Here is a 16,496-nt window from a genome sequence, read left to right as displayed (position 1 = left end):
AATTAGAGAAGAAATGGATCATGGAGCTAGAAGAAGAAGAAGGATATAACGACCAAGAAGTAAGCAAATTCTACAAGGGAGGAATTGAAGAAAGCTTTCAACTATGTACTCTATCCTGTACAGTTAAAGAAGGAAATTTTGTAAGAGGAGAACAGATTTTAGACCGGTGGGCTGAAAATTTCAGTGAGCTGCTGAAGGTCAGTAAAAAGAAAGTAGTACTGGGAGAAAATGAAACAGTGTGTGACCAACCATAACAAAATATTGGACAGGTTTTGCTACCATTGGTTGTAACTTTGTTCAGTTTCCAAGTACTGTATATAATCTATTAAGGAATGTTCCCTCCTGCCAAGCTGATTTCAACAGTACTCCAAGCACATCTGTTTTCCTGCAGAAGTATTGTCCCATTGATGAGTGGAAAATAAAATGGTGTCAGCCTGTACTCGGCAAATACTAAAAGCTGTTCAAAACTGTGTAAGGAAGTACAAAGGTAAAGAATATTTACATGTTGTTCAAACCTATCAGTAACAGATCTGTCAGCCTGCTTTTAAATTGCTTTTATGACTTCCTTCAATCCAATGTAGTACAGATCCCAAACACTCGAGCAGTACTCAAGAATAGGTTGTACCAGTGTCCTATATGCAGTCTGCTTTACAGATGAACCACACTTTCCTAGAATCCTCCCAATAAACCGAAGTTGACCGCTTGCCTTCTGTACCACAGAGTGCTGCCCTGACGAGAGGTATCGATGTTGGTCAGTGAGGCCTGGCCCGAATACGGCATTCCAAAACATCCCAAAGGTGTTCTGTAGGATTCAGCTCAGGACTCCGTGCAGGCCAGTCCATTACAGGGATGCTATTGTCATATAACCACTCCACCACAGGCTGTGCATTATGAACAGGTCCTTGACCGTGTTGAAAAATGCAATCGCCATCACAGTGGGAAGCAAGAAGGTGCGTAAAACATCAATGTAGGCCTGTGCTGTGAAAGTGCCATGCAAAACAACAAGGGGTGCAAGCCCCCTCCAGGAAAAACACGAACACACCATAACACAAGCACCTCCGAATTTTACTGTTGGCACTACACACGCTGGCAGATGACGTTCACCAGGCATTTGCCATACCCACACCCTGTCATCGGATCGTTACATTATGTACCGTGATTCATCACTCCACACAACATTTTTCCAATGCTCAGTTGTCCAATGTTTAAGCTCCTTACAGCAAGCGAGGCATTGTTTGGCATTTATGGGGCGTGATGTGGCTTATGAGCATCCACTCAACCATGAAATCAAAGTTTTCTCACCTCCCACCTAACTGTCATAGTACTTGCAGTGGATGCTGATGCAGTTTGGAATTCCTGTGTGATGGTCTGGATATATGTCCGCCTGTTACACATTACGACCCTCTTCAACTGTCGGTGGTCTCTGTCAGTCAGCAGACGAGGTCGACCTGTACGCTTTTATGCTGTACGTGTCCCATCACATTTCCACTTCGCTATTACATCGGAAACATTGAACCTAGGGATGTTTAGGAGTATGGAAGTCTTGTTTACAGGTGTATGACACAAGTGACACCCAATCACCTGACCACATTCAGTCTGTGAGCTCTGCAGAGCACCCCATTCTGCTCTCTCTCTCTCTCTCTCTCTCTCTCTCTCTCTCTCTCTCTCTGTGTGTCGAATGACTACTGAGGACCCTGATATGGGGTATCTGGCAGTAAGTGGCAGCACAATGCACCTGATGTGAAAAATGTATGTTTTTGGGGGTGTCCAGATACTTTTGATCACATAGTGTATTTAAATGACGTGACTGTATCAAGCAAGACACTAGTAATAATTTTTTCCGAACATTACAGGTTTATTCTTTCTACTCATTGCATTGACTTACATTTATCCACATTTAGAGCTAGCTGCCATTGATCATACCAACTAGAAATTTTGTCTAAGTCATCTTATATCTTCCTACAGACACTCAACTTTGGCATCTTGCTCTGTCTGTCAAATCATTTGTGTATATAGAGAACAGCGGTCCTATCACACTTCCCTGGGGCACTCCTGATGATACCCTTGCCTCTGATGAACACTCAAGAATGAGGACAACATACTGGGTTCTGTTACTTAAGAAGTCTTCAAGTCACTCACATATCTGTGAACTTACTCCATATACTGGTACCTTCGTTAACAGCCTACAGTGGGTCACTGTGTTATATGCTTTCCAGAAATCTAGAGATATGGAATGATCTGTCTGCCCTTCATCCATTGTTTGCAGTATACCACATGAGGAAAGGGCAAGCTGAGTTTCACACAAGTGATGCGGTCTATAACCGTGCTGATTTGTGGACATAAGCTTCTCAGTCTCAAGGAAGTTTTTTATGTTCAGACTGAGAATATATTAAAGGATTCTGCAGCAAACCTCAGTTAGGGATATTGGTCTATAATTTTGTGGGTCCATTCTTGTAGCTTTCTTATATACTGGAGTCACCTGCACTTTTTTCCGACCAGCACAAAGTCTGGAGAAGAGATACCTGATAAATTCAGGCTAGGTAATGGGCCTATGCCATAGAGTACTCTTTGTAAAACAGAATTGGGGTTACATGTGGACCTGGTGATTTATTTGCTTTCAGATCTTTAAGTTGTTTCTGTATGTCAGGGAACTTCATTACCGTGTGATCCAATAGGAGTCTGTCCGTGAATGTGAAATTTAAAACTTCAGCTCTCTTTCTGCTGTCTTCACGTGCCACATCCGACTGGTCAACAAGGGAGTGAACAGCCTTAGACCTGCTTAGTGATTTTAGAAAGGACCAGAATTTTCTTGGGTTCTCTGCCAGATCTTTTCCCTAAGGTGTGACGGTGGTAGTTGTTGTGTGCTTTGCGCATAGATCTTTTCACAGTTGTAAGAATCTCTATTAACTTCTGCTAGTCATCATTCTTGCATTCCCTTTTGAACAGAGAGTGCAACTGCCTCTGCTTCTTCAGCATTTTCTGAATTATGTTATTAAACCATACTGGATCATTTCCATCCTTTATCCACTTGCTAGGCACATGAATATCCAGACCACAATATACAGTCTGCTTAAACTTTACCCATAATTTCTCTTTGTCCATCTGGAAATAAGTGATGTCAGTTCACTGTGTAAGTGAGATGCAACAACTGCTTATCTCCTCTGTCTAGCGGAAACACTCTCCTAAGTTTCTTGACTGATTTATTAACTTTCATAGTCATAGTTGTTATAATATCATGATCACTAATTCTCATTTCTATGATGACATTCTCAATAAGGTCCGGTCTGTTTGCAGTTTTAAGGTCTGAGGTGTTTCCATTGTGTGTGGGTTGCTGAGCTAGCTGCTCAAGACAGTTTTCAGAAAACTGTTCAAAAGTACTTGGCTTGCCTGTCTGTTTGTACCCTCTGCAATGAATCCCTAGACATCCAAGTCTATACTCTGTAGGTTAAAGTTACCTCCACTAGTATTGCATGATCCAGGTATTTATCTGCTACTGACCAGAGACTTTCTTTGAATTACTCTACAACTGTCACAGCAGAATCAGTTGGCCAATAAAAATACCCAACAATTAACTTGTTTTCACCTAAGCCTGTTATATATGACCAGGTAACTTTACTATCACACTCAACTTCGACCTCAAAGGGACAATATTTTTTGTCAACTGCAATGAACACTCCCCCCACCTATAGCCTCTAATCTGTCTTTCTGATATATATTTCATGATCTGCTAAATACCTCAGAGCTTTCCACCTTGGGTTTCAGCCAACTCTCAGTCCCAGGAATTACTTGAGTGTGAGAATTTCCTTGGAGGGCAGTAATTTGGGAGCTTCATTATGAATACTTTTACAGTTTGCTGACAACATTTTGACAATCAAAGTGTCTTTATTCAGAATTTCATCTGACTTCCCTTGCTGCATATCGACTGGTGAGTTTTCATCAAAGCACCTCAGACTACTGTCTAACGTAAGAAACCCTCATGCGTTCCAGAAGTACTCTGCTACTTGAGTAGCGCTTACTTTGTGTAGTGCACCCTGACCTGTCAAGGGGAGTCCTACAAATTCCCAATTGATGATGCTGGTCTAGAAATCTGGTGCCAAGACTGTCACAGAGTCTATGAATTCCCTGGTTGAGACCCTCTACTTGGGATCCAAACAAAAGGACCCCAGTCAACGCCGAGAACAATGCTGCAAATTGCTAACTCTGCTTGCGAGCCACATGAGGCTATCAGCCTGCACAACTTCCGCCAGCCACCTGTATGAACTGAGGACACCTCAGAATCCATGTGACAGGTGTCATTGGTGCCGACGTAAGCCACAACTTGTAGACAACCGCACCCTGCACACTCAGTAGCCGCAGGCAAGGCTGCCTCCATATCTCGGATGAGCAGACATATTGAGTATTGAGTGCATGTTGGCTTTCCTTCCAGCCCTGGACGCTATCTGCCTAAGGTACTCCATAGCACACCCAATGTCAAACAGTTAATGACAAAATTTGTAAAACCAGAAGTTTGTTCCTTCAAAATAGATCTTAACTACAAGATAAATCAGTTGCAACCTCAGACAGTGGACATCAGGTATAGCACCGAAAAAGCTCTGAGTTGGTGTGATGTACTGGAAAAAGATATATTGACATTCCAGAAAGATTGCCTTAGAGCGTATGATGTTCAAAATTCTGGATAAATTGCCCCAGTGATATTGCTTTATGAAGGGTATTTCATCTTTATATCCAGAAGTGGCAATTAACACCGACCCTGAGAAGAGACAGGCATAGCATTGACACGACTCACTACCTTAAATCGCTTTGGTGGTCATGTGGCTCACACTATTGCCCCTGACTTCCAAAATGTAGTACAGTTCAGGTCAGTAAAGGAAATCCTCAAAGAATTTGATGGGGATCGTATTCGCATCAATCAGTTCTGGATTATGGTCATTGGAGTCAAGAGTGGACATGAAAATGTGGAGAGATTTATCAAGTTTCTTTGAAGTCTCCTCCAAGGCAATGCCAGCCTTACAAGAGGTTTCCCTGACAACTTCATTATTGTCCAAAATTTGACTGAAGCCTCTCTCATAGTCATTCACAATGTCGTCATGATCGCTAGGGATGTTGGATCTGTAACTATCACAGTGCAGTTAATCACAACTTCAGGAATTCACATGGTAGGTGCAGAGCAAAGGGCAGCTGAGAATTCCTCAGAAGAAAGTGAGAGAAAGGAGAAAGTGAGTAGAGAAAATTAAGAGTGCTACAAAGTATGAGAACCCAACTCACGGAAAGTGCAGATTGATGAAGTAGTTGATTTATGTGTCCTTCTTAGACTAGTAATTCCTATTCCTCCCATATTTGTTTTGTTCCAATTGTAGTTGAATTTTATTCTTCACTGTCTTTGTAAAAAGTGTAACTTTTTACTGAAATAACTAATAATTTTTGTTTTTATGTCTGTGTGCTCTAAACAGCTGATTTTTCCTAAGGCAAGTGTTTATTAATATAGTTTTACTTCATTTGCAACTTGGTCTCATTTTAATTTTTTAGAATCTCTGGACACTTTAGAAATGAGACTATACTGTGATCTGTCTTTTTGCTGATAATTTGACCTTTTACTATCGCTGAAAGACAATATGAACATATGTTGCAGATAAAGGATGTAAGAGACCACCGCAAGGAGGATAGAATGGAATCTTTTTTCCTTGCAGAAACCACCAAGTATTTATATTTGCTTTTCGATCCAGACAATTTCATACATAACAGAGGAGATAAAGGAACAATTGTACAAACTGCTTGGGGAGAGTGTGTCCTGGAAGCTGGTGGTTACATTTTTAACACAGGTACACTCATTAATATTATTGTAGTTTGGAGTGGCATATGCAGTAATTATTTTAATTTGTTTGTGTTGTATGGGCTGTCAGTGGCCAATACCTTAAGTTGTGGCATTGGCCATGAATTTCACAAGCATGATCAATGTTCTTAGTATCAGAATGGAATGTACAAAAAGATGAATTAGCTCTGTTTCAGTTAAAACAGTTTTGAGCAGGTTAATGTGAATTAATGTAATTTCTAAAGAGTCAGTGGTATAACATACTTCTTATCCCAGTTTTGAGCAGGTTAATGTGAATTAATGTAATTTCTAAAGAGTCAGTGGTATAACATACTTCTTATCCCAGTAGGATACTATTGTGACAGCCATCTTCAGTAAAATCCTTATTTTACTATTTCCAAGCATTTTGAAGCTCAGGTTCTCTGCACAATTAATTAAAATTCCCTTATGTGTATTAACTTTAGAGGAAAATCTCGGTATCGTGTTATGAAAGAAAGCAATTGCTTACAATTAGAGTGGTAGTACAGAGAGAAAGCAACCTTTCCCCTTACTGCAAGCAATGCTGGTACACAATTATTCTGTATTAGTTTCCCTTTGTTAATGGCAGTAGCCTTCGAGTCATAGCACAATCTTCAACTGTGTATAGTTACTACATTGGAATGGAACTTAGATCCAGGTTTTGTGTATTCCAGTTTAACAACCATTTCTCAAATATAGTTAAGGTTTAGTCATAAGAATTGTAGAATATGCAGACACTACCCCTACAAGAGAGAAATGTCTCCAAGTTTTGATTTGTAAAACCTGTGCTACTATCTTGCAGGGTGCACTACAAAGTTTCAGTAATTTCAGTACATGGGGAGCTTAGAATCTTTGTGTGAATTTTTCATCCTTGTTTTAAACAGAAGCTTCAACACAAAGCAATTCATGCGTGGCATAACATATTCAATAGGACTGTAAGACAACCAGATAGATGGGGACCTGAAAAGATGGAACCTGTAAGAAAAACATCTACCAGGATCTCTGATAAACTGCATGAATTATGAACTCTATATACCTCAGCCAACAGTCTGGCACATGATATGCAAATGTCTTCATGTGTAACAGTACTGATCTCAGTTGTTGCAGATGTTGGTTCATCAGGCCAATGAACTTCATTTTCACATTTCCAAAGAATTCCAAAGTAACTAGAAGATGATAGCTCTTACAAAAGTTGGTATTTAATTGTGAAGCCATGTTTGATGAGTCTGGCTAGGTGAATTGTCCCATTGTACATATTTTGGGTACAGAAAACCCTCATGTGATTGTGGTACACATCTATGATTTCTTGAAATGGGTTGTGTTCATGCTGTGTCCTCTTTCTGAAGTCTGAGGACCACTTTTGTTTCAGAGAGAATTGCTTCTGACGTTTACCTGGGTTTGCTGCTACAATTATGATGCAAAAGGATTACGTGCACTACATGATAATGCTTCACCCCACATTAATCCTTTCTGTATGGTTGTTGTAGCACTGAGCTATCAAAACAGTAGGTTAAGTATGCTGTTGACATGACTCTTCCCTTCTTTAATAGCCTGCATGATTGCATCTGTGTGGATCTGCATTTAAATCCATATTCTGCTAACCACCTTCATTTCTGGATCTTCGTGGTAAATGTAACATGTGACTGCCACATTGAATGAGTGACAACAAAAGATGATAGTTGTCAAGCTGGTAATTGTGTCATGTACATATTATCATGCAGAATTTTGAGTCCATGTCCAGAGTTAACTCTGTGCTACTGAAGTTGTTCTGTGCCTATGTATGCATTGGACAGCAAAATAGCTTCCTATTGCCAAAATTAGTTTATTTCTCTCTCAACATCACTTCACCTTCTTTAAATTTTTGTTGCTTTTCTTACTTGTTCAAAAACCAGATCGCAATACTAAATCTCATACTATTCAGTAGTGCAGCTCTCGTATTCATTTCTGCTATGCTTGTGTCATTGCGTGATTTAAGTTAAACCCAACAGTACAAAATCCAGGATGGAATGTAACAATACAGGGCGTACATAAAGTCCGGGAACACTTTCAATTATTTATTGCACAAGAACCAAACATTGTACAGGTATCATACATATCTCATCACACCCTAGCTGGGTAATTTGCCAATAGTTAGCACTAGTCACAAACATGGCAAGTTCAGGTGTGGAATGAGCTTTCTGTGTGTTGGAGTTCGACAAATGGCCTCCCCAATCACCGGATCTCACTCTGTGTGACTTTTTCCTGTGGGACACATTAAAGATCTGGTGTATGTACCACTTCTACCATGTAATGTAGCAGATCTCCAGGAGAGAATACGGGAAACGACTGCCACAGTTTACAATGCTATGGTGGAACAGGTATGGCAAGAATTCGATTACCATATTGACGTCTGATGGATCACTCATGGTTCGCATATTGAATGTTTGTAAAATAAAACTTTCAGAGTTTCTCTTCAAAATGCGATATGAGTGATATCTGTACAAAGTTTAGTTCTTGTGCAATAAATAATTGAAAGTGTTTCTGGACTTTATGTACACCCTGTATTATGAAACGGATAGTTGCTACTCACAATGTAGCGGAGATGTTGAGTCACATATAGGCACAACAAAAAGACTGTCAGAAAATGAGCTTTCAGCCAACAAGGTCTTTGTTGGAGATAGAAAACACACACACAAATTCAACTCACACACACATAACCCGAGTCTCTGACTGGCCTCAGCAGCCAGAAACCGCTGTCATGTGTGTGAGTTGCATTTGTGTGCGCATGTGTGTGTGTGGGGTGGGGTGTTCTATTTAAGGCCTTGTTGGCTTAAAACTCATTTTCTGACAGTCTTTTTGTTGTGCCTATGTGGGCTCAGCATCTCCGCTATGTGGTGAGTAGCATCTATCCTTTTTATAATATTGTTAAAGTTAAACCCATATGCATGAACAATGAAAGATTTGTTTCACATCCATGGCATGTAAGTGCATTTATATATCCACGGTATTTCAAACTGGAGGTACAAATTTTATAAACATTTCTTGTTTGGGATGAATACATAATAATCTCTGTGTACCTCAAAAGACAGGCTGTGGTGTGTAGAACAGTTCTTTTCTTACAAACATATGAATAAGTAGAAAGAGAGGAACAAACAAATACATAGAAAGAGGACATTAATAGGACAGAGAAGCTTTTAATGTATAAAGAAATTGGAAATATTGATGATAGTTTCTGAGTGTATATATATATGCATATTTTTAACTGAGCTCATGTGTACAGACTAATAATTGACATTTTTTTATATTCTCAGAAATGTCACTATAAATTCTCAGTGAGTTGTGGCAGGGTATGTGTTTGGCATACCTGGGGTTTCTGAGCTGAAGTCTGGTCAATAGTAGCATTATCATTTGGCACCATAAGCTTTGGGCATAATTCAAAGACCACCATAATTCAAAGACCACCATTTGGTGTGACGGTGAAACACTATATGTCTCAGACAGCAGGGATCATTGTTGTTGAACTACTCAGATCTCAAGGTTGGGACAAAATTGTAGCAGAAAGCCTCAGTGTTAAGTTCTGTTGGGATTGACTATTCTTCCTCACTGCTTGTGATACTTCTTCAGAGTCTAGTAATTCTGATAACCTTTGCTGCAATTTAGGTGGCCCATTCACACTCAGTCTAGTAATTCTGATAACCTTTGCTGCAATTTAGGTGGCCCATTCACACTCAGCCATAGCAGACAGTTATACCAGAAATGGTAAACAATCCTATCCAACCATAACCTCTGATGAATAATGCTTTTATCGTAAGAAAAAATTGTGATGGAACCTATGAAAATATGCCACTGTTTTATATTCATAAAGCACTGGAAAGTCCTAAAGGTTTTCTCACATAGATCAAGAGTGTGCAGCGTGACACACAACTGGTAGAAATTGTGGAAGTTACACAAGTGAACAATATGTTAAATCCAAAAAAGCTTGGAGAGAATGCTATCACTACCAAGCTGCTCTCTGCATAAAATTATAGTAAAGGTGCAGACAGCTGCAGGGGTGTAATACTTCTTGTCACAAAACAGCTACTACAGGAATGGAAAGTAAGTGGTGTAACTGAAGTGACAGATGTTAAGAAACAGAAGAATAAAGAATTGGAGAAGATAGCTGCTTTTGTACTTACCTTTTATATTTAAAGTGACCAAAATACCTTGCAGCCCAAAAGTTCATCCTTATATGCCCAATCCTATGAGCCTTTTGAAGTAATTATGTGGCATACTATCATAGTGTGTAAAGGTCAAGTTTAATGTGAAGCATGCAGTTTATCAGCTCCCAAGTTGGGCACTGAATATGGTGCTACGTCAGTATATGTAAGTTGTTCTTGTAGCCACTCTACAGGGAGTATAGGATGCACAGTTTACAGATGAGAGTATAGGAGATTAAAAGTTACTTACAATGTATTCTGAGGCAAATATATTGCTTACAGCCATTCATCTCCCTAGTTGCTTAAAATCATTCATCTCAGTATTGAAAGAGCCTATTTCACCCAGCCTAGAGGCACACTGACCAAGTCAAGTACAGGTGGCATAAGTATCTGCAAATGCAAACATCCAGCAAATCAAACAACATGATTATTGCTGCACCCATATCGCAGGATGACCAAGAAAATATAGTCACTCTTTCACAAAATCAAACTGCTCTGCCATTTCCAAAAGGCAAACACTTAAACAAGAATACCAAGCATAAAAGAACAGTGCCAAAGCTATCGGTCCCAAAAGGCAAACACTTAAACAAGAATACCATATCTAAAAGAATACTGTCAAAGCTATCAAATTGTGTTTTTCTTTTGGCATCTGATAGATCGCAAGAGGAAGCATCTAATGAAGATACGGATATTGAAATTTCTTATGCGTACCCCAGATTTTGCCATTATTTTATCTTGACTGGAAGGTCTAGGGAAGGATACTGGTGGGACCTTGGTAAGTGCCTCGCATGGAAAGAATTATTTCAGTGGAAGAGGCAAATACAATTCCTTACCTTTCCTCCAATACATCAGATTACAAGCCACTGCAGTAGTGAATTGTGACAATATGTTCCTTGTTTAGACCAAAATGCTCTCACAGACATCGCTAGACAGCTGTCACATTGATTCTACCTTTGTGAAAATTTGAACAAACCTCACATGTTAAGACATTCTGCTAAAAAGTGGCCCAAGCGGAGAGCTATTGGAAGCCTCTTCTCTTCAATAACATTCCATCCATTCTAGTGCCCTTTAACCAGTCAGTGCGGGATTGCGACAGGTATGGTGTGTCTCCACTTACACAGAGGACCAACCATTTTTGTATAGATGCTATTATTACAATGAGATCAGTAGTCCCAAAGGCAATTCCTCCCCTGGGATGAATGTGTGTACCCCATCTGTCTCCATCTAGTGTACAGTGTTGTAACTGCATCAGGGACTGTCACGGGGTTGCCGCTAACGAAAACGCGGTGGGACCAACTGGAGCGGCCTGCAAACAAACAAGACGGACGAATGGGAATGAAAGGACAAGCATGACAACAGACAACCAAGCAAGACACCAAGATCAACAACAAAGTACTAAGCCATGGGGTCACAAGAGCCAACCTCACAAAATCAAAACAACGCCTATTCATAACGGGAAGTAAACACACGCAATGTAAACACGATGTCTGTAAGTGAGATGTCAACTGAATCAATGCAAATACCAGACTGCCTCGCTGAGTGAGATGCAGCTGACTAAATACACAACAGGGTATGGGACCACATGCTCCACAGTGGCACCCTCATGTTGGACTCAGGGCCAGAAGCGCGTTCAGACACGGCTTGCGGTGCGACTGCTGCAGTGATCTCTGGTGGTCATCGAGGTCCGTGCCATCTGGCGTGGATTCAAAACCTGTGGCACTTGGTACCAGATACAGTCCATCGTCAAATGTGATAACATATTTCAAAGTGTTTGTGACTTGTGTATCTAGGGTGGGACATGAGAACCAGTCCAGTGTTTATCTCAGTGGATGAGCCTTAAAATCTGTCTCCAGGCTGGCTGGCACACCAGCCCCATTTCTAATCCACAACATGGATTCAATCCAGGTCTTGGACACTTCCCCCTTCTCCTAAAGTGGAAAGTGGGCACTTCAAACCACCCATCTGTCCAAGCAGATCTCAATAACCTCACATCTTCTAAATGTGAGACAGATACCCAGTTCAGTGCTACCATGGAATCATTATTTACAGACTCTTTCTCGAAGTGCACTACAGCCCTTGCTAACACTGTTCAGTGGAAAGTGGTCATTGGTTTGCTCTCCTGATTCAGGTACAACTTGCAGATAAAGTAGTTTCCCAAAGGCAGCCTTTGAAATTAAACTGATGCTCAGCAAGACTAACCAAATGCTGTATAGCGAACTGTGCATGTTTGAGCTTTGAGACAGAATACAAGATTGGGTCTGTCACATTATGAATGTGGCACTATGATCCACCAAGCCACTGATGCATTAATTCTGTAGGCCATCTACAAAGGCCGCTTGCTATCTGCTGAATGGTGCACCTTCACAGTGGTTCGAACACTGATGAGCTGTAGAGAACTTCACAGAATTGTGGATAGCTGGAGCCAAATGTCACTGAATTATTAAGAACAACAAAATGAGATTCATGTTGTGAATCCCTGAACTCTATAAAGTATTCCATCAAGTCAGCATTAGTATGTAAACCGCGTGGATAATTTCTAGGTGAAATTAGAGGTGCTCAGTTATTAGTGAAATGAGACATAGTTGTCTTCAGATCAGCCAGAGAGACATAGCACAGAGAATGGCAGAATATTTTTGTAGACTCATCACTACTGCCAGCTGTCTGTCAGCACAGAGCCGTTACTGAGATGGGCATTTGAGACAATATTCCCATAATGAGCAAATTTGCGATGCACCCATATCTTTGTGGGACCAAGGTTGAACATTGTCTTTGGATCCTGACAGCACGTTGCACTTCAAAGTGGCAGATGGAAAAATCATTTTTATCCTGTTCAACTTACTTGGGAGAAGGAAGGTGACTTCCCCAACTCTTGGAGGGATGCAGTACCAATACCCTCTTGAAACCAGGAAAGGAAGGGACTTGCTGAGTGATTATCATTGTGTTGTCATTAGTAGCTGCATAGAAGGAAATCTCAGTATAAATTCTTGCCTGGATTCTGAGTCAAGGCAACTCCTAAATTGAAATGATAATTAAATCAAGACCCTAAGCTGCCGACAGGCGTTGATATACATCGACGGGGACAGTTGAAACTGTGCGCCCCGACCGGGACTTGAACCCGGGATCTCCTGCTTACATGGCAGATGCTTTATCCATCTGAGCCACCAAGGGCACAGAGGATAGTGTGACTGCAGGGACTTATCCCTTGCATGCTCCCCGTGAGACCCACATTCCCTACATAATGTCCACACACTGCATTCGTAGTGCCCCTGCCCATTACACTCGTTACTTGTGGCAGACAATCTTACCGAGTTCAATCAGAGTTCGGGCAATGCGTGTGCATCCGCACAGAAGGAGGTTCAATGGCTGGTTAGCCTTAACTATATGAAGATGGTATCTGTTCTTTCAGACATGTCCAGGGACAGTTGTAAATGTGTGCTCCGACTGTGACTCGAACCCGGGATCTCCTGCTTACATGGCAGACACTCTATCCATCTGAGCCACCGAGGGCACAGAGGATAGTACGTTCCCCATGAGACCCACATTCCCAACATAATGTCCACACACTACATTGATGTATATCAACGCCTGTTGGCAGCTTAGGGTCTTGATATAATTATCATTTCACTCTAGAGAGCTGCACGGCCACCGATGGTATCTGTTCTTTCGGACATGCCTGAAAGAACAGATACCATCTTCATATAACTCCTAAGTTGCCTTAAATTTTGAATTCAGGGCTATTCTACAGTTTATAACTTGACCTTGCTTAAGGGGGGCTATCCTAGAAGCTTTCCAATGCAAGCAAGAGTTTCTTGGTGTCTCTCTCAATCTTTATAAGGCCTGTGATACCATTTGAAAGCAGTCTCTTAACGATTTCCACCCTCTGACTCAGAGTGCTGCTTCAAGTATTGTGTTTTTGAAAATACTGACAGACCGGTTTGAATGTGAATATGGTTTCCCTCAAGCCAATATCCCCAGTGTTACCACATTTTCTGTTACCACCAACAGCACTGCATCCCATTGTAATGGCATTCTCTGAATTGCCTTGTAATGGCATTCTCTGAATTGCCATTAGTGAAAGTGTCATTTCTGATCTGTGCAGCAACACACTTACTGTCGGTGGTGTAGACTGCTACTTTGGTCTTTCAAGAGGTCCCAGGTAATCTTTAGATCTTCTGGAATATAAGGGAGACAGTACGCCAGAATTTATTTATAAAATTAAGTTTTTGAAGAGAGTACACCAGTGCTGCAATTATTTGACAATTTATTGTTGACACTAAGTGGAGGCAGTCTCCTTTGCTGCTCTGTAGTTTGCCCCACTAATATTCTCAAGAACCCATTACCAAATTTGCTTAACATTTCTATTGGTGAGCAACATGCTATCTTGACATACGTGGAGCAAATTATATGTATTTGAGCACATAAATTCCTCATCTATTCTGATTCCATGGATGCTGCTCAGTATATCTGGCCAAACCATCCAGAACACGCTTTTTCACCTACAATCTGTAGAAAAGGATGTTATATTCTGCTGGGTAACAAGACGTACAGGAATTTAGGGCAGCAAGCTGGTGAATACAATAAACAAAGAAAAATTTAAAATAGTTTTAGTGGCAAGTTACAATGTCCCCTTACATGCAGTGACTTTCGGTTGAGACAAAGGGCAATATGCCAGTCGATGTAGATATCTAACATCAACTACTCAGTGGTGACAGTCTTTCTTCCAGACACTGAGGCAGGAAGGAGTCCTGTTAACTTGCCACAAGATTGGGCATTACCTTTTGACATATGGTTTGGACTTCTGATGAGAATCCAACCGTGTTTGTACAAACACCTACATCTACATCTACATCTACATGGTTACTCTGCAATTCACACTTAAGTGTCTGGCAGAGGATTCATCAAACCATTTTCATACTACTACTGTACCATTCCACTTTCGAATGGCATGTGGGAAAAAGGAACACCTAAATCTTTCCATTCGAGCTCTGATTTCTCTTATTTTATTATTATGATCACTTCCCCTTATGTATGTGGGTGTCAACAAAATACTTATGCATTCGGAAGAGAAAGTTGGTGATTGAAATTTCGTAAACAGAGCTCGCCGCAAAGAAAAGTGCCTTTGTTTCAGTGGTTGCCACCCCAACTTGTGTATAATATCAGTGACACTCTCACCCCCATTGCGCGATAACATGAAACGAGCTGCCCTTCTTTGCACTTTTTCAATGTCCTCTGTCAATCCTACCTGGTAAGGATCCCATACCAGGCAGCAATATTCCAGCAGAGGACAGACAAGTGTAATGTACGATGTCTCTTTAGTGTGTTTGTCGCATCTTCTAAGTGTTTTGCCAGAAAAGCGTTGCCTTTGTTTCGCCTTCCCCACAATATTATCTGGGTGGTCTTTTCAGTTTAAGTTGCTTGTAATTGTAATTCCTAGGTATTTAGTCGAATTGACAGCCCTTAGATTTGTGTGATTTATTGTATACCCAAAATTTATTGGATTTCTTTTAGTACCCATGTGGATAACCTCACACTTTTCTGTGTTTAGTGCTAATTGTCACTTTTCGCACCATACAGAAATTCTCTCTAGATCATTTTGTAATTGGAATTGATCATCTGATGATTTTACTAGATGGTAAATGACAGTGTCATCTGCAAACAATCTAACGGGGCTGCTCAGATTATCACCTAGATCATTTGTATAAATCAGGAACAGCAGAGGGCCTATGACACTACCTTGCAGAACACCAGATATCACTTCTGTTCTACTTGATGATTTACCATCTATCACTACATACTGTTACCGTAACAAAAATCTGCAACAAGTAATTAATACACAAACGAAAGTTCACTCAAACAGCAATACAATTAAAGACAAACAAAAGTTAACAGTGTTTCATCAGAACATAAGAGGCCTATGCTGCAAGCTGGATCAGTTCACAGCAAATATAGAAGACACAAAAGGTATAAACAGTGCCCACATTCTGTGTCTAACAGAACACCACATCACTGCTGGTATTGAAGTGGTCCCTATTCCCAACTATGTTTTGGCAACGTCTTATTGCAGGAACTATATGGACAAAGGAGGAGTAGCTGTATATGTAAAAAACAATGTCTTGTTCATGGCAATAGATGTACAAAGATTCTGCTTTGAGCTACATTTTGAAGTATGTGCTATAGAGGTGCCAGACACAGTCTCCAGATTAACAGTTGTGGCAGTTTACAGGGCACCATCTGGAAATTTTAAAGTGTTTGTTAAACAATTAGATACTCTTTTGTTGTACTTAAGTAGAAAAAATAGGGGCATGGTAGTTGTTGGGGATTTTAACATAGATTTCTTGGTTAATTCTCCCTGCAAGGTGGAGTTTGAAAATCTCATGTGCACGTACAACCTTGTTCCCGTGGTTAGCTCGCCCACCAGAACCACAACCTCTTCCAGTACTCTCATTGATAACGTTTTTGTTGATCAGAGTAAAGTCAACCATATTAATATTGAA

The 16,496-nt window shown here is 40.6% G+C and overlaps 1 protein-coding gene across 1 annotated transcript in view; it reads left to right on the top strand.

Annotated features, from left to right (window-relative positions):
* Positions 1 to 16,496, top strand: part of LOC124605123 (ER degradation-enhancing alpha-mannosidase-like protein 2) — a 123,021-nt gene that overhangs the window by 94,776 nt on the left and 11,749 nt on the right. The window contains exon 8 of the mRNA XM_047136599.1: positions 5,630 to 5,819. Within this exon, the coding sequence (XP_046992555.1) occupies positions 5,630 to 5,819 (190 nt within the window). The remainder of the gene's footprint in view (positions 1 to 5,629; positions 5,820 to 16,496) is intronic.

The sequence above is a fragment of the Schistocerca americana genome, chromosome 3, assembly GCF_021461395.2.
Source record: "Schistocerca americana isolate TAMUIC-IGC-003095 chromosome 3, iqSchAmer2.1, whole genome shotgun sequence".
NCBI lineage: Eukaryota > Metazoa > Arthropoda > Insecta > Orthoptera > Acrididae > Schistocerca > Schistocerca americana.
Note: the sequence above shows the minus strand (reverse complement) of the source record. Positions and strands in the feature narration are given on the sequence as shown.